At 41.1% G+C, this 21,741-nt stretch overlaps 1 protein-coding gene across 6 annotated transcripts in view; it reads left to right on the forward strand.

The window, feature by feature from the left end:
* The window catches only part of tmco4 (transmembrane and coiled-coil domains 4), a 90,464-nt gene that overhangs the window by 62,073 nt on the left and 6,650 nt on the right, over positions 1-21,741 (forward strand). For all 6 annotated transcript variants that reach the window (XM_078558052.1, XM_078558048.1, XM_078558050.1 and 3 more), the window contains 2 exons: positions 3,120-3,237; positions 4,415-4,532. In XM_078558052.1, the coding sequence (XP_078414178.1) occupies positions 3,120-3,237; positions 4,415-4,532 (236 nt within the window). The remainder of the gene's footprint in view (positions 1-3,119; positions 3,238-4,414; positions 4,533-21,741) is intronic.

Here is a 21,741-nt window from a genome sequence, read left to right on the forward strand (position 1 = left end):
AGTAAGGTTGCTGTTTAAATGAAACTACTAGAGATGAGCTTACATTTAAGATGCTAACTGAGTAGAGTAAAATCTCTGCCTACAGATATGCTACACACTGTGAGCAGAGTTTGCTGCATGATCTCTGTCTGCAGCTGTGCTGTAAGTACAATCGACTGTGTACTCCTGCTTGTCACATTATAGGCAATCAATGGTCTCTGCCTGTTCATTATTTATATACTACTCCCGCCAGCATCAAGTGGAAGCAGAAGGTAAGCTTCCCCATGTACATGACAACTGTCACCTCTGCTATCTCGGTAACCCCAAAGTTGTTCCCATTAATAACAACAACTTATCCACTTTGGTGAGGTAAATGTATCTCTAGCAAAATGTCAGCAGAGCAATCTTCTTCACTTCTCTCCCACTCATGCACACACATTCTATACTTGTGCGCAGACACTGGAGTGGAAGCAGTGTGATTAGTGAAGATAAAGCAGCCCCTGAGAACTCAATTGGAAAATCCTATATTTTACTTAAATCACCTGGTTTAAACTGCTGAAGTCACATTCTCCACGGCATGCAGCTTCAGCCATGTGAGCTTACAGCATTTAGCAGATGGGAAAGTTTGGCTATTGTTAAATTCCAGCCCCAACTTTGACTGTTCTCTCGCCCCATGCAGACTGACATTCCTCAGTTGAGGCATTAAATTTGCCACAAATAATGAATTAAAATGTTCAAATTGTCAGTACTGGGCATTAGATCTGACATGAACTGTGGGTACTCTGTGTCAGCAGTAGACCAGAAAATACCTGGTTCATCTCCACTGACAATCTTAAACCTCCTTTGCTCTTTCAGCCACAGTGACTCCTTGTCTGTTTGAGCCTGAACTCTTTGTGCGAATGAGAATATTCCAAAAAAAGCTAAATAAAAGGGGATAGAAAGAATAAAAAGAACCATGAAGGTAAAACCAATCTAAGCTTTGAAAGAGGCACTGATAGTGAGGATATAAAATCCTTCTCATTTTCTGTTGGTGAAGCAGCAGTCAGTTAGGCTGCTATGTGCCCCTAGTTGCCAACTGAAGTTGCCCATTACCTTGGCCACAGGAAACATATGACAGAACAAGATATGTCTGAGGGAAGCAGAGATCATTCAGAGCTTCAAATGGGGGAGTTCTACCAGTATTCTGGTAGGTGAAGGCTGCCTGGTGCTCTCTGACACACAAACTTGTTGGCCCTTGCTTCAATTCTTAGTCGGTGGTGGGTTGGCTGATCTTAACTGAGCAAATAATTTGGAAGGAACAGTTCACCGCAGCAATCCAAATCAGAGGCGGAGGAAATAAAAGCAACCAGTCCCAGCTGTCCAGTGGCGTCTGCTGGAGTGTGAATTTGTGTCGACATCAGGGGATGTCAAGACCGAGGTCAACTGTGACGATTCTAGACTCAGAGGCAGAATGACTCTTAAGAGAAATGCCATAGGGTAGGCAGTACCCATGAAACTCGTGCTCAGCACAGACCAGGAATTGCAGGGACCTGCTGTGGACCTCAGCACTTGACTGTTTATACCTTTAAGTTACAGTGTCATTCAGAGAATGAAACCATTGCCTTCAGAGATGGAGAGAAAATGAACATGGTGGGTAATTAGTTTCCAGTTAGCTCTGTTATGGATTTGCTGATCATCCTATGCTAAACTATATAAAGTGGACACAGCCTCAGGGTTGATTTTGGGTAATGGCTCAGGCTCTAAGTTGCAAACATTTTAAACTAGTGCTACAATATGGTTGTAAACATGGCACATTCTGCAAAGTGTGACAGGTATTGCCTTGCAGGGCAGACTAAACTGATTGATGAGAATTGCTTTATGATCCTTTCAACAGTCACCATGTTAAATATTTACTGTGAAACTGATTTGTGCTACTCAACATGTGTAAATATCAGCGTTATTCAGCAATTGCCTTGTAGAGCAGAAGTGCCCTTCTTGCTGTGATGCAAGGATACAGACCAGACTTTCTTTCATTTTTTTTCATCAGGTCACAAATTGGATGTTTGTACCTGTAGTCAATCACAGATAGAAATAAAGTAAGAAGAATAGGTCTTGAGCTGCATGGGCATTCTGGCGCTAAGTTGTACAGGCCAGCAGGTCACTGCTTTGGATCCTGTGTTCCACAGGATTCTCCCTCATATGGTATTTCACCCACTTGGCTGAACTGTATGAGAGTTTAGAATCATCATTGCTGAGTCCATCCTGCCCTTACCTGCTGTTTACATGGACACAGATTCCTGCAAGGATTCCCTAGGTAGCTACAAGTTGGAGCACTGATTCCCCCTCCTCCCCTCCCTACAACCCCCCCCTCCCCCCCCGCCCCCGCCCCAATTGCTGAGGTCAACTGTAGCTTCTTTAATTATTCTGAATTAATTTTCTCAGCTTTATAGTTTTAAATTAAAAACCATGCAATTCCATTATAATAAAAAGGTTTGAATATTGTCAGATACATCCTATAATGCGGCATCCTGAAGTAGTTTGTGTTTCTGCTTGGCTCATTTGACAACACTCTCGCCTCTTGTGTCAAGAGGCTGCCAGATGAATTCCCATTCCAGGACTTGAGCACGTAGCCTAAGCTAACAATTTGGTGCAGTGTTAAGGAAATGCTGCATTGATGGAGATGCTGTATTTCAAATGAGATGATAAAGCAATCAGTCATCTGCCTGCTCCAGTGGTTGAGGTATACAATAAAAATCCGATAGCACTATGGGATGATGATTAGGGAGCACGACGGTGTCCTGACAAACATTTCCCCCTCAACCAATGTCAACAAAAGGGATTGACTGGATATTTTTTATCATTCCTGGTTGCTGGATCTTGCTGTGCATAAATGGCTGTTGCATTTGGTGATGTAGCACGAGTATAATATTCATTCTACACTGCATGGCCACAGAATCATACAAAATATATCCCACACATAATCAATAAAGAAGCTAGCTCTGAGCTCAATAAGAAAGTAAGCTGAAAGCTGTTGAAATAACCTTGACTATGTCTGTGCTTTCATATTTTTGTGTCATATTGGGATTCACATGATAATGAACCTGCAGGATGGGAATAATCATCTTCTAATGCACATGTCCTCTTTTCCTTTTGTTTTACAGATTCTGTAGGAATTATTGAAGATGTTGTGTTACTCGGAGCGCCTGTGGAAGGTGGGGCCAAACATTGGAAACCCCTCACTAAAGTGGTTGCAGGGAGAATAATTAATGGCTACTGCAGGTACATACAAACATATCCTGCACTTTGAGAGTGTAATATTGGTGACTTAGTATCAGGGCCAGAATTCCTGACTTTGCTAATATAACAGAAAAGTAGATAAATAAGAAGTGTTGGATTGGGATAGGGAGCACTAACCTGAATACGAGTTTTAAAAAATGACAGTTTATGCATATTAAGATCATTAAGTATGAAAGGCATGTTACATTTCACTGCTCAGTCGAATTGAAAAATTAGTTTTTGATACATATTTTACAAAAAAGTGGCTTGGCCATGATTAGGTATAGTTTTGGGAATTCTCAGTAGAGGAAGTATATTAAAAGGGAGAGAGCTTAAAGCATGAATTTGCTAGAATGCTTCAGCAATGAAAAATTATAGCTAAGAGGAGAGACTTAAGATATCAGGGCTATTTCCACTGGTACGAATGGCTATGAAGTGTTTTGCAATGACCTGAAGTCATGAAAGGTGGTACTATATGAATACATGTTAATGTTTTCTATAAAAGGAAGCATAATACAGCTTTTACCTTTGAAAAGATTAATAGCATAAATAGAGAAAGACTCCTTGTTTCAATCTTTGGTTACCGATTTAAATTTACACTGAGAAGGATTATTCATGTAGAGTGTTGCTGGAGCATGAAATGCCTTGCCAGACTGAGAAGTTGACGCATAGGCCATTGCATATTTTAGCATAGGAAGATACTTGGCTGTTGGGAAAAAGGTTAGTGGAATTAGTTTGGGATTTGTTAATGAGCCAGCACAGCCACAATGGACCAATTGGCCTCCTTATATGTGCTATCAACTTCTGTGGTTGTATAGGACCAGGAAGATTTTGAAATATTTTTATTACTACACCAGCCAGGCTGGTACAGTGGGCTAGATGTGGTAGTAAATTTATTTCTATGGGGAAACCTGGCTCTCTTCCTAAACACCCTGGTCAAGATAAAGCCTAAATCAATTTGTATCTGTAAATATAATCCTAATGTGGTGGGTAATTTATTTGATAAAAAGAGGGAAGAATAGTTGCAGGGATTATATTGAGCTCCAAGCAGACCCAATCTTATGTAGAGAATAAAGTCATAGTCGAGGCAGAATTTTTTTTAGGTTATGCTGATCTCGCTCTGAACGACAGATTTTTAACCAGACCTTTTCTGTAAAGTGAATTCTTTCTGCTTCAACAGGGGAGACTGGCTTCTGAATTTTGTCTATCGTAGTTCTTCAGTACAGCTGAATGTAGCAGGTCTACAGCCAATTGCTATGGATGACAGAAAAATGGCTAATGTAGATCTTTCATCCATTGTAAGTATTTATCTCCACTGCCTTAAGTTATGTTTAACCTGCATGAATAGACTTTCCTGTACAGGACAGTGTCGGTCTTCCTTAATTAGAAGACTGTTTATTTCTGAAATGCTGTAGCCATTTTAGACTGATCTTAAAGTAATTTTAAAAATTTTGAGGTGTCCCACCTTGTGTGTAAACCTGGGTATAGAACCCTCTTCAGCTTCAAATATTCTTGGTTCTTTTTTTCATGTGAGGTGAAGATTCAAATCGACTCCTGGTACCAAGTGTGGACTTCTAGCTGTCCCCATTTCAGGTGTAGCATGAATTAGATGTTTTTCCCCAACTTTGTCTCTTTAACCTAGAAGAGCAGCCCCTGCAGTTATACCAGTGTGAATGTTTCCATTCTCCACAGCTCCCATTTGAATTGTAGTTTGTGCGGAGTCATGTGCTGTCTACCCAAATTATTACCCCGAGGAACTGGTTTGAAAAGCATTGCCAACACACTCAATTCTCAAAGGTAATCCTGATGGAGAATCCAAACTTGATATTGCTGCTAAGATGTTGCATCAAGAATCCTTTTTAGGATTGCAGGTGTTGATAACGTTGGTTGTAATTACCCAAATTTCAAACCCTCGCTGTCAGCAAACAGGGGAGGCTTTAATCAAGGTAATTACCCTTTTTCAAACCTGGATAGATCCCTCATGGTTTTTTTCCTCCAGTGATATAAAGTTGAAGACTTCCTCGGAGAGCATGCGATATTATGAGATCAGTTAAAACGACCAGAATAAGATGATAATAGGAAATAGGAGTAGAAGTATGTCATTTGCCCTTCAAGCCTGCTCCGCCATTCAATAGGATCATGGCTGATCTGATTGCGGCCTTATCTCCACTTTCCTGCCTGTCCCCCCTTATAACCTTCAACTCCCTGTGGATCAAAAATCTATTTAAATGCAGCCTTGAATGTATTCAATGACCCAGCTTCCACTGCTCTCTCAGGAAGAGAATTCCAAAGACTAATGACCCTCTGAGAGAAGAAATTCCTCCTCAACTCTGTCTTAAATGGGAGACCCCTTATTTTTAAACTCTTCCCCCTAGTTTTAGATTCTCCCATAAGGGGAAATATCCTCTTAACATTCTGTCAAACTACCTCAGAATCTTAGGTTTCAATAAGACCGCGGGCAGGATTTTCCGGCCCCACCTGCTGCTGGGATCGTCCAATCCCGCCAAAAGTCAATGAACTTTTGGCTGGGCTGCTGAATCTCCCGAGGTGGGTCCTGCCCACAACAGGGCCGGAAAATCCCGGCACACCTCTTATTCTTCTAAACTCCAATGCATAAAGGCCCAACTTGCTCATCCTTTCCTCATAAGACAGCCTAGTGAACCTTCTTTGAATTGCTTTCAATGCGAGCATATTTGCCCTTAAACAAAGAGACCAAAACTGTACACAGTACCCTAGTTGCAGTCTCACCAATGCCGTGCACAGCTATAGCAAGACTTCCCTACTTTTATTTTCCATCCCCCTTGCAATAAAGGCAAACATTCCATCTGCCTTCCTAATTAATTGCTGTACTTGCATGCTAACTTTTTGTGATTCATGTACAAGACAACCAGATCCCTCTGCAATCTGCAGTTAAATAATACTCTGCTTTTATATTCTTCCTGCCAAAGTAGACAATCTCACATTTTCCCACATTATGCTCTTAACTCTTCTAGTTTAATTCCCAACAAGGAACAATTAGAAATGCTAGAAACCCTTCTCATATCCAGAACTGGTGAGATAAATTTTCAACATTTGGTTTGATCTTAGTAAACTGGATTTGAAATGTTAAATGTTATTACTGTATTTTAAAAAGTATTATCAACAAATTTCTAAGCTTTACAGCGTAAATACTGTCAGATGAGCTTAGTTTGTTTTTAGACCCTTTGTACAATCAATAAACAGAAGAAAGTTTTATCCCCTACACATCAAGGAGAAGAAATTCTCTGCTGTGTTGTGTGGCAACACCAGAAGCATGCTACTGTTAAATGCATTTACTCTACTTGACACATTCCAGTCAAAGCATTTCTTCAAAGTGGAGTAACTGTAGCCAGCACCTAAATAATATTTATGGAAAGAATGGCCAGATTTCAGAAAATATTATTATTTCGCCTCATGTGTTTCATTAGTCAAGTAGTATGTCATGCTCCACATTCCTCAAAATTGTTTGCATTTTCATTACTACATTGGGTTTGTAAATGGATCGCGCCTCTAAAGACATTGGATTTGCCGTTTGTTCATTCCTATCACAGAATCATTCACTATCATAATATATATACCTGCAGATCACAGCACCAGTATTCACAAGACAATATGTTGAATTTTTTTCTGTGAGCTATGTCATTCCCAATGGCAATTTTAATCAGCACAGTTTTTCACCCCACAACGTCCACAACATTTATACATTGTGCTTTACAATACTCCAGTTTAATTCAGCTGTTGCTTTGGAAAGTGCTAATGTAAAGATTCTAATGTTTTCTGATGCAGTGGTCCGAGCCACTATTCAAAGAAGAGATGGGGAGTACTCTGAAATCCTAACCACCCTCAACTAACCACCAAAAACAAATAATCTGATTATTTATCTCACTGTCGTTTGTGAGAATTGCTATGTGCAAAATAATTGCCATGTTTCCTTACTTTACAACAGTGACTACACTTCAAAAAGTACGTCATTGGCTGTTAAATGCTTTGTGGTGCTCTGAGGTTTTAAAAGGTACTGTATAAATGCTGGTTTTTTCTTCAGCGTCAGTGTTTATGATGGTAAGTATGATTGATTGCAGTTAATGTCCAGCCTCATCACATTACACGGTCATTGTGCAAATGAAAATTTGACACTGTGACTAGTAAAGATAAAAATAATTGCAGCTACCACAAATGGTTTATGCCATTTCAGACTTCAGTTGTTTAGGGAAAATAGATGCAATCTAAACTTCATGGTAGTGTAATCTTTAACTTGAGGCAAGTAAAGATGAAGGGTATTAAATCATCAGGTAATGTATACCGCAATGTTGGGAATTTTGAAGAAGATTGAAAAACAGCAGCAATTCTGATAGAGAGATAGACAGAGAGAAACACAGAGAGAGAAAGAGAGAGAGAGAACAAGTCAAACAGAGAGAGACAGAAACATGGGCAGCTTAAAAGAGGGACTTGTTATTGTGGGATGAAGCAAGGCAGTACATCTGTGAACAGGAGGCACAGAAACAGGAGTCAGTCCTAATCTCATGCTAGGTAATGAAAGAGACAGTGACAATGATTGTCTGACACAGTTGGGATTATCCGAAGTTTTTCTCTATTTTTATCAGACTCTTCAGTCTGGTGTGTTAAGTATTCAGTATTTGCCATTCAGTATTTGCAGCCTAGCCCAGCTATCTGGATTGTAAATTCAAACCTATGATTCAGGGGAGATGAATCACAAGTTAAGAGTTCACAACTACATAATTGTACTACTATTTTTTCATAAAATGGAGAGGATTGAATTGGTAGTCTTGCTTCAAATTAGTGTCACTGCAACTTCTGTCAAGAAGTTAGCCCAAAGAGGTCAGACATGAGGGGTGTATATTGATTAGCTATACTTGTTCTTTTTTATATTCTTTCACAGGATGTGGGCATCACTGGCTAGGCCAGCATTTGTTGCACATCTTTAATTGCCCTAAAGAAGGTGGTGGTGAGCTGCCTTCTTGAACTGTTGCAGTCCATGTGATGTAGGTACACCCACAGTGCTGTTAGGAAGGGAGTTCCAGGATTTTGACCCAGCGACAGCAAAGGAATGACAAGGCGGGAGGTGAGATACTCATTGCTGAGATCCCAACCTCTGACCTGCTCTTGTAGCCACAGTATTTGTATGGCTGGTCCAGTTCAGTTTCTGGTCAAAGGAATGTTGATAATGAGAGATTCAGCAATTGTAATGCAATTGAATGTCAAGTGGAGGTGGTTAGTTTTGTTGGAGATGGTCATTGACTGGCATTTGTGTGGCATGAATGTTACTTGTTATCAAAAAAAAACTTATCAATGACCACACTGAGTTCCCCAAAACCTGAAATATGGTACCCTGTCTAACCTTATTACCATATATTCAATTGTGAGCTTTTGAAAAGCTGACTAGAAAATTCTCGGGTATAGCATGCGAAAACACTTCTACAAGTGGTATTCCACAAAACATAACAGACCAATAACATTAGTTATGCTGCATTAGCAAACAACTTGAATAACATTTCTGTAACTTACTTCACCATAATAGCAACGGAACATGAGAACAGTCATTTCACCTGTCATTTACAGTTACTCCATACATCATGTACACTCTAGCCTATTATGTACCACCTATTTACTCTCCTGAGAGACAGTTCTGTATAAATATGTCCTAATTCCCAAACACAATTAATCAACACCTCAGAATATTCATCCAACTTCACACCTCCACTATTCAGCTCTGGCCTGCTGCTGCCCTATTTCCTTCAGACATTTTAAGTATTTCCCTCTTCTCAGGTATTGTCATTGTCCTTTTCAAAACCACCATCATCAGTACTCTCCTCAAAGACCTTTCCTTTGTCCCCTCTGCCCTTGGAGATTATGGGCTGATCTCCAACCTTCCTTTCTTCTCCAAAGTTCTTGATTGTGTTGTCGCCTCCCAATTCTGTACCTGTCTTTCCACATTTGAATCTCTCCAATCAGGCTTCCACCCCTTTCGTAGAAATGAAACCATCCCAATCCAAGTCATCAATCACATCCTCTGTGACTGTGAACATGGTACATTTTCCCTTCTCATGCTCACCCTTGACACAATTGATTGTACCACCCTCCTCAAACTCTTCTACTCTGTTGTCCAGCTGATATCTCCAGAGTCTCCCAAGGAATCCACCCTTGACCCTTTTCTCTTCCTCATCTCTTGAAACCCCTTGCTGGCATCATCCAAAGACATGTGGTCCGTTTCCAAATGGACTTTGGCAACACCCAGCTCTACCTTCCAACCATCTCTCTTCAATATTTTGCAATCTCTTTGCCCAGTTTTAAATGAACCTCAGTTTCCTCCGGTTAAATATTAGGACCACCATTGTTTTCAGGCCCAGCCCCAACACAATACCCTTGCCACCAACTATGTCCCCCTCCCAAACATTGTCTTAGATTGTACTGGACTGTTCACAAGCTTGACGTCCTATTTAACCTGAAGATCAACTTTTGACCCGTTATCTTCTCCACAAAAAAATGCATACGTCATGCTTCCATTATGTTATACACCTCACGCCTACCTCAGTCTATCTGCTGCTGAACTCTTGTTCATTCTTTTGTCACTTCCGGCCTTGACTATTCTAACGTTCCTTTGGCCAGTTTTCCCCCCTCCACCAGTAAATTTCAGCTCACCCAACATTTGGGTGTCTAGATGCTACACCATGCCAATTACTACTCACACATCACTCCTATCCTTGCTGACCTCTATTGGCTCCTGGTCATCCAGCACTTTCAATTTAAAATTCTTATCCTCGTCCTTAAATTCTTTCATAATCTTGACCATCTCTATAACCAATTCCTGCCTTATCATCCTACACAGAACTGCCTGTTCCCCCGATGCTTGGGGGTTGTGCCTTTAGCCGTTCAGGCCCCTTTGTCTGAAATTCCCACCCTAGAACCCCAAAACCTCCCATTAGCACTGGCAAAAACTCCTCTTTATCACTGGCCCAGGCGGCCTTCCAGCACTGGCCCAGGCTTCCTTCCAACACTGGCACAGCCTCCCCTCCAGCACTGGCACAGGCTCAACCCTAGCACTGATACAGGCTACTCTTTATCACTGGCATATGGTACCTCTATCTTCCAGCACACACTTTCTCATAATTCATGACAAATCTTCCACAGTATTCTCGATAAAAGCTTCATAGCTATTCATGACACAAACACCTGGTGTTCTTGGCACATGCTTCTTCTTTATTACTGCCACTGTCTCCCTCTGTATTCCAGACACACATCCCCACTATAATCCGACATACACACCTTCTGCATTCCAGACACGCAAACTCTCTGCACTCCAGGCGTAGACTTCCTGTGGATTCCAGACCTTCTGCATTCCTGATTCAGGTTGCTATTTCTTGCACTGATTCTTTATGTACTGCTGATACATGCTCCCTTTGTACTACAGAGCTTTACTCTCTCAGTATTGCTGACATGTGCTTCTTTGGTATTCCGGACATGTATTCCCTCTGTTTATCTCACCTTGCTTCCCTGTTGTGTGTTAACTTTGTCATCTTCTTAGGCCAGATGTTTATCACTGTCCAAGAACTTGAGAAAACTTGGAACAAGGAGGTAAGGCCTGGCAAACTCCCTCCTTCCACATGCTTTCTGTGGCATTACTGCGCCAAGTTCCCAAACTATGCTACTGCACACAGTATGAAATCATCTTTGTTTGTGCTACCCCTCAGCCCTGTTCCTTACTGCATATGTGTTCAATGATTTTTTTTTTTAGCAGTGTTAATCAACACTGCTAACTTTCTACACTAATCTGTGGAAAAATAGTTCCTCCTAATACAGCATCTCCAGGCCTTTCCTCAATTACAGTCCCTTGGCTTTGTGTTGTGCACATTTTGGGACATATGGAAAATGGATTATGCAAATGGGAATGACTCCTATTTCCAAATGAGAGTAAATGGAACACCATGCATTTCAATCTGTAAAGGTTTTACAACTCAGGAAGAAATTTATGTATCTGAAGTGTTATCTCTTGCTGGGAGAGGAGGTAGCATAGTGGTAATGTCACTTAACTAGTAATCCAGATGCCCAGGCTAATGTTTTGGGGATACGGGTTCAAATTCCCACCATGGCAGCTGGTGGTATTTAATTTCAATTAATAAAATTGGAATTGAAAGATAGTTTCAGTAATGGTGACCATGAAACCATTGTTGATTGTTGTAAAAACCCATCTCGTTCACGAATGACCTTTAGGGAAGGAAATCTGCCATCTTTACCTGGTCTGGCCTACATGTGACTCCAGACCCACAGCAATGTGGTTGACTCTTAACTGCCCTCTTAATTGGCTAAGCAAGCCACTCAGTTCAAGGACAATTAGGGATGGGCTACAAATGCTGGCCTTGCTAGCAATGCACACATCCCATGAAGGAATTTTTTAAAAAACCTCCAACCCAAGATTATTCTAGTTCTGAATTAAAATAGATAAAGCTTGCAGCAGTAGAAGTGGAATTAAGCATGAAGTGGAAGTCTGTCCCATGGACAAATGCACTGACCAAGGTTGACTGAGCCACACTACTAGAAGGTGCCACTGCAGCTCAACCTGAGCTGAATTAGCTGAGCTGAGCCAGAGCAGCAGAATGTTACCAGCACCACTGGGTTACAGAAAATGAAAATCAGGCAGGATTCCTGTTCTTATCTCCCAGTAATCCATTCTGGAAATTGAGTATGGACCGATGAAAACAGGATCAGGACCCATTATGATGCTGTATGCTGTCATGAAACCTGCCAACACCTGCTGGCCAGACTCACCTATGCTGAATGGCCAAGGAGGCCTGCATATATCCACAAAACTGGATCCACTGCAGGAGTCAGCAACCTCAGGAATTTAGGGAAGAAGATTGGAAAAAAGATTAGGAAGGAAAAAAGAAATCGGGAACATGGCTATCATTGTATCTCCTTGTTGCATGTCCCTGGATCAGCAATGATATACAAATTAATTACAGCAGATGCCATACATCTTAATGTACCAGGTGTCTTATACCTGTATGCCTATTGTATCACAAATAGATCGAGTGCCAGAAGAATATTTTACTGTAAGTCAGCCTTCTCTTGCCTAACTTCCAGTACAAGACAACTTTGATGAGCTAGCTAATTATTGTTATCCATCTGTCCAGCCCTGTACTTACCAAACCACAATGAGTCAACAGTGAGAGAGAAAACCAGACCTATGAGATAAATATTCGATACGTAACAGAGAAATGCAAGTCAGGGGCAAGAGTCCTTGAGCTCTGAGTGATCCGATACAGCTTTTATACTTCAAACTCATTCTGACATCATATAAGAACTTAGCAAAGTGTGGGACTGGAAAAGACTTTGTAGTCCATCTGGCCAGCCCCAAAAATTTATATACCTCAATTTCCCATTCCCTCAAATATCTATCCATTCCTCCTGTAACCGTTTCTGCAATTTGTGCCTGCCTCCACATTCCAAACCACATGTTCACAATCCTTTGCATCACGTGATTAACATCTAAACTGTCTGTGTACCTGCCCTTTTCTAATCTTGAGGCCGTGATCCCAGTTCTAGGTTTTGTGGCAGTTTCAAACACCTTGGCCCTCATTTGTTGCAAGGGGACATCTCAGGACATGCCCCAATAGTTAGACTTTTTCCCCGCACCCTCCAGCTTGAAAAAAAGTTTGCAATGCAAATTGCTGGAAGGATGAGCGGATAACTGGACATCCGGGACCTTGATGAAAAATGGGTCCATTGTCTTAACCAATTAGCTTTAAATGTTGCGAAAGATACAGAGAAACAACAGAGAAGACAATAGGGTGGGTAAGAGTCAAATTAGGTACAGAAAGCTAAATAGAGGGAAAGAAATGTTGGGTTAAGAGAGAAAGGAAAAGTGAGATAAATATTTCAAAATTTTAAAACTCTCTAACAACATTTGAATACCTGCAGGAATGAGATATCACAGTGTCAGTTATCACTTTCCCGGGCTGGAGAGGTTGAATGGCATTTCGAGAACATAAATCTCAACATTAAAAGGGTCCTTACACTGTTAAGTGCCAGCCCCAATTTTCTGCAGCAATCTTAATTGTTAACCCATGCAGAGATGCAGCATTTTCTCAAAACTCTCAGAGAGGTTAACAACAAGCTGCCATTTTCAAAAGGTGAAGGACAGAGCAGTGCAAATCATCCAGCAGTTTGCGGCAATCCTTAACACTCATTTTACAAAATTGTTATGGAACTTGAAAAACTTAAGAAACATGCCATTTTCCTCCCAGCAAATTCTGGGTTACTATTATTGTGCAATGTCAGTAAGATCAGCAAATATAGATTTTTTTAAATATAAATTTTGGATGACAAAATAGGAAATAAATGGATGAATCTGTGCATTGTTTCCAAGTCCTTTACCTAAATTAACTGGGGAATTTAATTTTTTTTAAATCTTGGTAGTTGCAGCTAACAGTAGGTGGCAGGGTGGCAGCCTATCAAGTGGAAGAATGTGGGAGGGTGGAGTGAGCCATGATTCATCCTAGTGACCTGACCATCCTTAGTTACTTGGAATAAACAGCAGAGGAACCATGTTGGGTTGATGAATAGGCACGCAGTAATTCACAGATATATTTATTGCAAAATAAAGTATGTGAAAATGAATCAGTGACAGTTCAACTGAGTGTTTCTGGTAATGTGATGTAAAGTGCAAGATCACATCTCAATTGTAAATAACAGCAGAAACTGAGATTGAATTGCAATCAATGGAGATTGAATTATAATTCAATGGAAATGTCTGTATAAGGGCAGCAGGCCAGGGTTTACATAGCATTTACAGCACAACTACAAGCCATTCAGCATGGTTTTCATGCTCCATATGAACCTTCTCTCATCTCCCCTTATCTAAACCTATTTCAGCCTTATCTAAACATTTAAGGGGAGGGAAGTCGATGGTGTAATGGTAATGTCACTGGACTAGTGATTCAGAGGCCCAGATTAATGCTTTGGGTTCAAACATGGGTTCAGATCCCACTATGGCAGCTGGTGGAATTTAAATTCAATTAATAAAATCTGGAATATTAAAGCTAGCTTCAGTAATGGTGGCCATGACAACTATCATCGATTGTCATGAAAACCAATCTGGCTCACTATTGTCCTTTTAGGAAGGAAATCTGCCATCCTTACCTGGTCTGGCCTACATGTGATTCCAGACCCACAGCAATGTCACTGGACATTTGCCCTTTGAAATGGCCTAGCAAGCCACTCAGTCCAAGAGCAATTAGGGATGGGCAACAAATCCTGGCCTTGCCAGCGACGCCCACATCCCTTGAAAGAATACAGAAAAAAAACAAGCAAAATGCACTAACGGATAGTTGGATCTCATGTAGTTGAGATAGGTTTAAATATTGTTTATGTTTATATACCAAGTGATGCAAGTGGAAGCCTGTCAGAAATCAAGGAATAACTGAAGGCTCAATGTTTCGAGTCCTTAGACTTTTCAGACTTGGGGTGTTGTACTATGCTGGTATGTATGCCACCAAGTGTTTGTGTCCGCTGTACTGTGTGTGCACCCGGCTATGTGTTAGTGTGTAGGCCTGCAGTGTATGGCAACCAGAATGTGCAGGCCACTGATGTAACATGTGTCCACACCCGTGTTTATGGTGTACAGGGCCCACCACCATATGCCAGTGTTGAGGCACATGGAATAGTTTGTGTGCTCACCAGCATGTGTTAATGAGCAGGGTGATTATTTTAGCAATGAGTGTAGAATCTCCATTAGCCCCCACAGCAAGGAGGAGAAGCAGGTTGTGAGAAAAGTGCCAATCAGATCCCTGTGTGAAATAAAAACAGATAACGCTGTAAATACTCAGCAGGTCTGGCAGCATCTGACAAAAGTGGAGTTTGTTTCAGGTCAATGACCTTACATCCGAACTGTATGTAGAGATGTTTTAGCAAATGCAGAGGCTGAGAAAGGAGGAAAGAACAAAAGGGAAGATCTATTGCAGGGAGAAGACAGGAGAGATTAAATGACAAAAGAGTGATGGTGCAAGGCAAAAGGAGATGGTAGTGGAACAAGGTAAGTAAGAAAAGATGTGTCTGGAATACGTGTAAATAGGAAAAGAAGAATCATCACCAAAGCTGCCATCTTAAAAAAAAGAGCCCTGTATGACTGTTTTACACAACTTAAATGTTGGTTTAAAAGTGAAATATTTTTCAGAGTTAACTGAAGCCCAACAGAGTGGCAGTGTGTGGTAATTTCTGACAGACCCTAGGTAGCTTTCATAGTTTTCATACCAAGATTTTTCTTAGTACTGCTCCTGTTTCAGCTGCTTCCTGTTCACATTTTAACATCACAGTTTTCATCTCCGTCAACACCACTTGTGTTTCAATGTTGCATTTTGCCATAACAACACTGAATGTTACATGTATCTCCATCTGATGTGGTGGGAAGAATCTGAGACTTTGAGGTCATAATTGAATTAGCTGATACAAAAAGAAAGTCTGATTAGGAAATGTCATTGAGATTTTAAACCTAGTACCAGCCTTGTAAGTCAGTCATGTAGTTCTTCACTATTAAAACTAATTCATGTTGACCACAAAAGCAGGTTTGCTGTTACTATTGTATGTTGGTTTAAATCTTAAATAGTGCTGTATTGGGGTAAATGGGAGCTAATCACAACTGTCTGGACCTGTTAATCAAACAGCACAAAATATATTCTTTCATGGCATCAAATCAAATTTTAAGCAGTAATTTGATAAAAATGGTCCAAGTTCCATTTAATTTACTGTACACTGCATTGCATATGTCCAATGAGATTGGTAGAAATTGTGTGCTTAGGTGTGCTTGTTTATTGATTCCATCAATGAATGCCAAGATATTACTGTTTTGTTCTATTTTAATTCTCAAAAAAACATACATCCAAGCAACAGATGCAACCTGCTTATTTGTAGAGAGGGAAAGGTTTTCACTGGCTGTAGATGGGATATGTAATCCATCTGTTTGTAATGAGATGTGTAAAGATTTGGTTTAGCTCCTAGTTTCAGTGTTTTTTTCCATGCATAAGGAAGCAGTTTGTTCTCTCTCCTTCAATACACGCACAAAATAACTATTGGATGTGGTGTTGGCTTTGAGTGCCCTGTTATTGTGAGGTTAGTGTGTTGGCGTTGAGTGTCCTGTTACCATGACGTTAGTGCACTGCCTTTGAGTGTCCAGTTACAGAGTTATTAAGTATGCTGGCTTTGAGTCTCCTGTTACCTTGACATTAGTGTATGGACTAGGAATGTCCTGTTACTGTGAAATTTGTGTGTTAGCTTTGGATGTTCTACTACTGTGAGGTTAGTATGTTGGCTTTAAGTGTCCTGTTAACTGAGAGTTAAGGTGTTGGCTTTGAGTGTCCTGTAATTGTGAGGCTAAAGTGTTTTGTTACTATGAGGTCAGAGAATTGGCATTGCTCCCGAACTGTAGAGGCCAGCACTTACACATGCTTATCATTAACAACTAATGAGTGGACCAATTCAGAATGACAAGAAGGTACCCATCCATACGGAGCAGAGAGGTGGCCCTCACTGCACTGTGCCAATGGAAAACTTGTCTCTCACTGAATAAATCCCAGAGCACAATCCACAAAACCATAGAAAGTTCTACATAGTTGGGCGAGGAACAAAATGCAGAAAGGGAAACACCCAATACATAGGCGAACATTCAGGGGTCACAGGGAAAAAAATGATCAGAGTGCAGTTTTATTCCTTGTGGAGATGTTGAACAATGTTTCTGCTGCATTGATATACAGAACTTAAATACGCTGGGGAGAGGAATATTTATCACTAGCAAATTATTCCAATTAATTTTTTAAGTATTTGATTTTGTACTTTGAAAAGAGTTTGGATGAAAGGCTGCAAATAGAAGGGGCTTTAATTTCCTGTTGAAATATTTTCAGTTACATTGGCAACAAAGTGCAAACAAGAAATTATTTTCAGTCCAATTTGGCTTTGAGAATTATTAGGTGCTAGCAAATCGGCAAATAACAGAAAAGCAAAGAAGTACAATGAACTTCTGGTATCGCCTTGCGGACCCTGTAGGGTGTTAGAATCTTAGATTACAAAAGAAGGTCATTTGACCCATTGTGCCATGAGCTTATTTTTATTTTTTGCACGGGATGTGGGCATCACTGTCTAGGCCAGCATTTATTGCCCATCCCTAATTATCCTTAAGAAGTTGGTGGTGAACCACCTTAAACCGCTGCAGTCTGTGTGGTGTAGGTACACCCACAATGCTATTAGGAAGGGAATTCCAGGAATTTGACCCAGTGACAGTGAAGGAATGACATTATAGTTCTAAGTCAGGATGGTCTGTGGCTTGGAGGGCAACTTGCAGGTGGTAATGTTCCCATGCACCTGTTGCCCTTGTCCTTCTAGGTAGTAGAGGTCGTGGGTTGGGAAGGTGCCGTCGAAGGAGCCTTGGTGAGTTGCTGCAGTGCATCTTGTAGATGATACACACTGCTGCCACTGTGTGTCGGTGGTGGAGGGAGTGAATGTTTAAGCTGGTGGGGTGCCAATCAAACGGGCTGCTTTGTCCTGGTCGGTGTCAAGCATCTTGAGTGTTGTTGGAGCTGCACTCGCCCAAGCAAGTGGAGAGTATTCCATCACACTCCTGACTTGTGCCTTTTAGATGGCGGACAGGTTTTGGGGAGTCAGGAGCTGAGTAACTTGCCACAGAATTCCCAGCCTATGACCTGCTCTTGTAGCCACAGTATTTATATGGCTAGTCCAGTTTAGTTTCTGGTCAATGGTAACCCCCATGATGTTGATAGTCAGGGATTCAGCGATGGTAATGCCATTGAAAGTCATGAGGAGGTGGTTAGGTTCTCTCTTGTTGGGGATGATAATTGTCTGGCACTTGTGTGGCATGAATGTTACTTGCCACTTGTCAGCCCAAGCCTGAATGTTGTCCAGGTCGTGCTGCATATGGACACGGACTCCTTCAGTATCTGAGGAGTTATGAATGGTGCTGAACATTGTGCAATCATCAGCAAACATCCCCACTTCTGACCTTATGATGGAAGGAAGGTCATTGGTGAAGCAGCTGAAGATGGTTGGGCAGAGGACACTACTCTGAAGAACTCCTGCAGTGATATCCTGGAACTGAGATGATTGACCTCCAACAACCACAACCATCTTCCTTTGTGCCAAGTATGACTCCAACCATTTAATTAGTCCTTATTAGCTATTCAGTTAATCCCACCTCATGCCAATCTTTGCTTTTAAATAAATATCCCATTCTCTTTTGAAAGTTACTACTGAATCTTCTTGGGTCCCATTTTGAAACCAATGCATTACATAGAGTAATGTTACCACTATCTAGGAATATTGGGTGGAATTTAATGCCCTCCCCTGAGGCGTGTTTGCTGACAGGGCGGTCCTTTAATCTGGCAGGAGGCTGTCACGTGGTAACCACATCACCATTCTGTATCCGCCCTGATTAAGTCTGGGCCGGGAAGGACAGCCTTCCCATCTCACCATCAATTGAGGCCCTTAACTTTGCAATAAAGGCCCACTTAAGGGCCTCATGCAGCCGCCGCTGGTATTCATCCAGCAGTGGGCAGAAAACTCACCATGCTGGAAGCCCGATAAACAAACCCTGACAGGGTTGCTTGCAGCCTCCCAGGATGGATCCCTCATTGTCAGGCATTCTGTGTCTGATCGAGGGACCCGGCATTCGGGACCCACTGAGAGCAACCCCTCTGTCCTTGCTGCATACTCCCCTCCCCCGCGATCCTCATCCTGTAACCTCTCCCTCCCGCCATCAGTCGTCTTTGGCCTGAGTCCCTCAGCGATCCTGCACAGCCTGTGGGTGCAATAACAGCAGCAGCAGCCTCCCTGGAGATACTGCCAAGTAATGCAATGCTGATTGCTGGCAGCTCTTGGAGGGGAGGGGGGGTGTCTGGGCAGATGTCCACCCCCAGAGTCCTTAACTGTACTTCGATTTCGGAAGGTATTTGATAAGGTGCCTCATCAAAGGTTATTGCAGAAAATAAAAGCTCCATGGTGTAGGGAGTAATATATTGGCATGGATTGAAGATTGGCTAGCTAACAGGAAATAGAAGGTAGGCATAAATGGCTTGTTTTCTGGTTGGCCACAACTCTGCCACTCTGGGCCTTAACTCTTTACAACTTATATAAATTATTTGGATGAAGGGGCCAATGGTATAGTTGCTAAATTGGCTGATGACACAAAGGTAGGTAGGAAAGTGAGTTGTGAAGAAGACGTAAGGAGGTTACAAGGTTAGGTGAGTGGACAAAGATCTGGCAAATGGAGTATAATGTAGAAAAATGCGAGGTTGTCAATTTTGGCAGGAAGAATAAAAAAGAGGCATATTATCTAAATAGTGAGAGATTGCAGAGCTCTGAAATGCAGAGGGTTCTGGGTGTCCAAATGCATGAATCGCAAAAGGTTAGTATGCAGGTGCTTATTGTATGTTATTGTTTATTGCAAGGGGAATTGGATACAAGAGTAGAGAGGTTATGCTTTAATTATACAGGCATTGGTGAGACCACATCTGGAGTACTGTGTACAGTACAGTGGGGAGGCGATGACATAGTAGTATTGTCGTTGGATTAGTAACCCAGAGATCCAGGGTAATGCTCTGGGAATCTGGGTTCAAATCCCACCGTGGCAGATGGTAAAAAAATCTGGAATTAAAAGTCTAATGATGATCATTAAACAATCTGGTTCACTAATGTCCGTTAGGGAAGGAAATCTGATGTCCTTACCCGTTCTGGCCACAGCAATGTGGTTGACTCTTAAATGCCCTCTGAACAAGGACAGTTAGGGATGGGCACTAAATGCTGGCATAGCCAGTGATGCCCACATCCCATGAATGAACAAAAAAAAGTATTGGTCTCCTTATTTAAGGAAAAATGTAAATGCATTAGCTGCAGCTCAGGGAAGGTTTACTAGATTAATAGCTGGAATGGGCAGGTTAATTTGTATCCACTGGAGTTCAGAACAGTAAGAGGTGACTTGATTGAAACATACAAGGTCCTGAGGGGACTTGACAGGGTGAATGTGGAAAGGATATTTCCTCTTGTGGGAGAATCTAGAACTCGGGGTCACTGTTTAGGACAGAGATGAGGAAACTTTTTTCTCTCAGAGGGTTGCGAGACTTTGGAATTCTCTTCCTCAAAAGGTGGTTGAGGCAGAGTCCTTGAATATCTTTAAGGCAGAGGTAGGTAGATTCTTGATAAGCAAGGGGGTGAAAGGCTATCGGGGGTAGGCAGGAATATGAGGTTAAAATCGTGATCTTATTGAATGGCAGAGCAGGCTTAAGGGGCCGAGTGGCCTACTCCTCCTAATCTGTATGTTCATATGTAATTGGCTCTTCAGCTGAATTTGTCTAATTCTGCTTTTATATTCTTCCTTTTCATATAATTCTCCAATTACCTTTTAAATTATGTTATAGTCTCAGCCTCAGTAGCCACCTGTTATAAAGCATTCCTTGTTCTAATAACCCTGTATAGGGAAAAAATATCTTTTGACTCCCCTTAGTGATAACCCTGAGACTATGTAATTTGCTGACCTGTAAATTCTATTTTTCACTGTTTACTCTCTCAACACCTTTATAATTTTAAAAGTTTCTATTAGATCCTTTTTTTAAATAGTCTTTGTTCCAGTGGAAAAGCTTAATTGTTTGGACGTTTTCTTAATATCATCTCACATTCCTAGTATCATTCCAGTGAATCTTTGCTATACCCTTTTCATAGCTCAAATATCCTTCCATAATGGGTGCAAAGCTCCTTCACATAAAACTTTAGCTCTAACCTAAGCAATTGTCTTGCACAAATTCAGCCTGACTTACTTCTCCTACAAATAATTGCCAGAATTCAATTTGCCTTTAATCTGCACTCCCATTTTTAAGTATCATTCTATTAGTGCCCCTAAATCTCTCTCTTCTTCCACTCTGAGAGTTTCACCTTTTAAGGTATACTTACTCTCTTTTTCCTAGTTTTACTTCACATTTTTTGCATTGAACTGTGTCTGCAGTATATCTAGATAAGAGATGTTCATTGGTCCTCTGACCTACAGGTTATTTATTTGTCCTGCTTAGGAAACAGTCTGGGTGCATTCTAAAAACCTCTCCTCCATTATGACTGTTTGTGTCATCCCAGTCTACCATAGCATAGATAAGTTTCCTCATAATTACAACTGTATTCCAACCACAAATTTGTCTATAATTTACTCCTGATATATTAGCAGACCCCTTCCTAATTCTCTAACTCTAACCTGACAGGTACCACCATTAGTGAAAACTTTCCTTTCAATGACAGTAATTATCTCTTTAATTACTAAGGGCAAGGCTCTTTCCTTTTTATTTTCTCCATCTTTATAGAAACAATTTCACAAAGTTTCTATGAAGACTACATCATCATGTTCCTCCATCATAATTAGTGACCCCAATTCCCTGGTTGTATTTATGTTTGCACATTCTCATATTGACACTGTAACCCTGACATTCATATTCC

Source organism: Cetorhinus maximus, chromosome 15, assembly GCF_964194155.1.
Source record: "Cetorhinus maximus chromosome 15, sCetMax3.hap1.1, whole genome shotgun sequence".
In the NCBI taxonomy this organism is placed as follows: domain Eukaryota; kingdom Metazoa; phylum Chordata; class Chondrichthyes; order Lamniformes; family Cetorhinidae; genus Cetorhinus; species Cetorhinus maximus.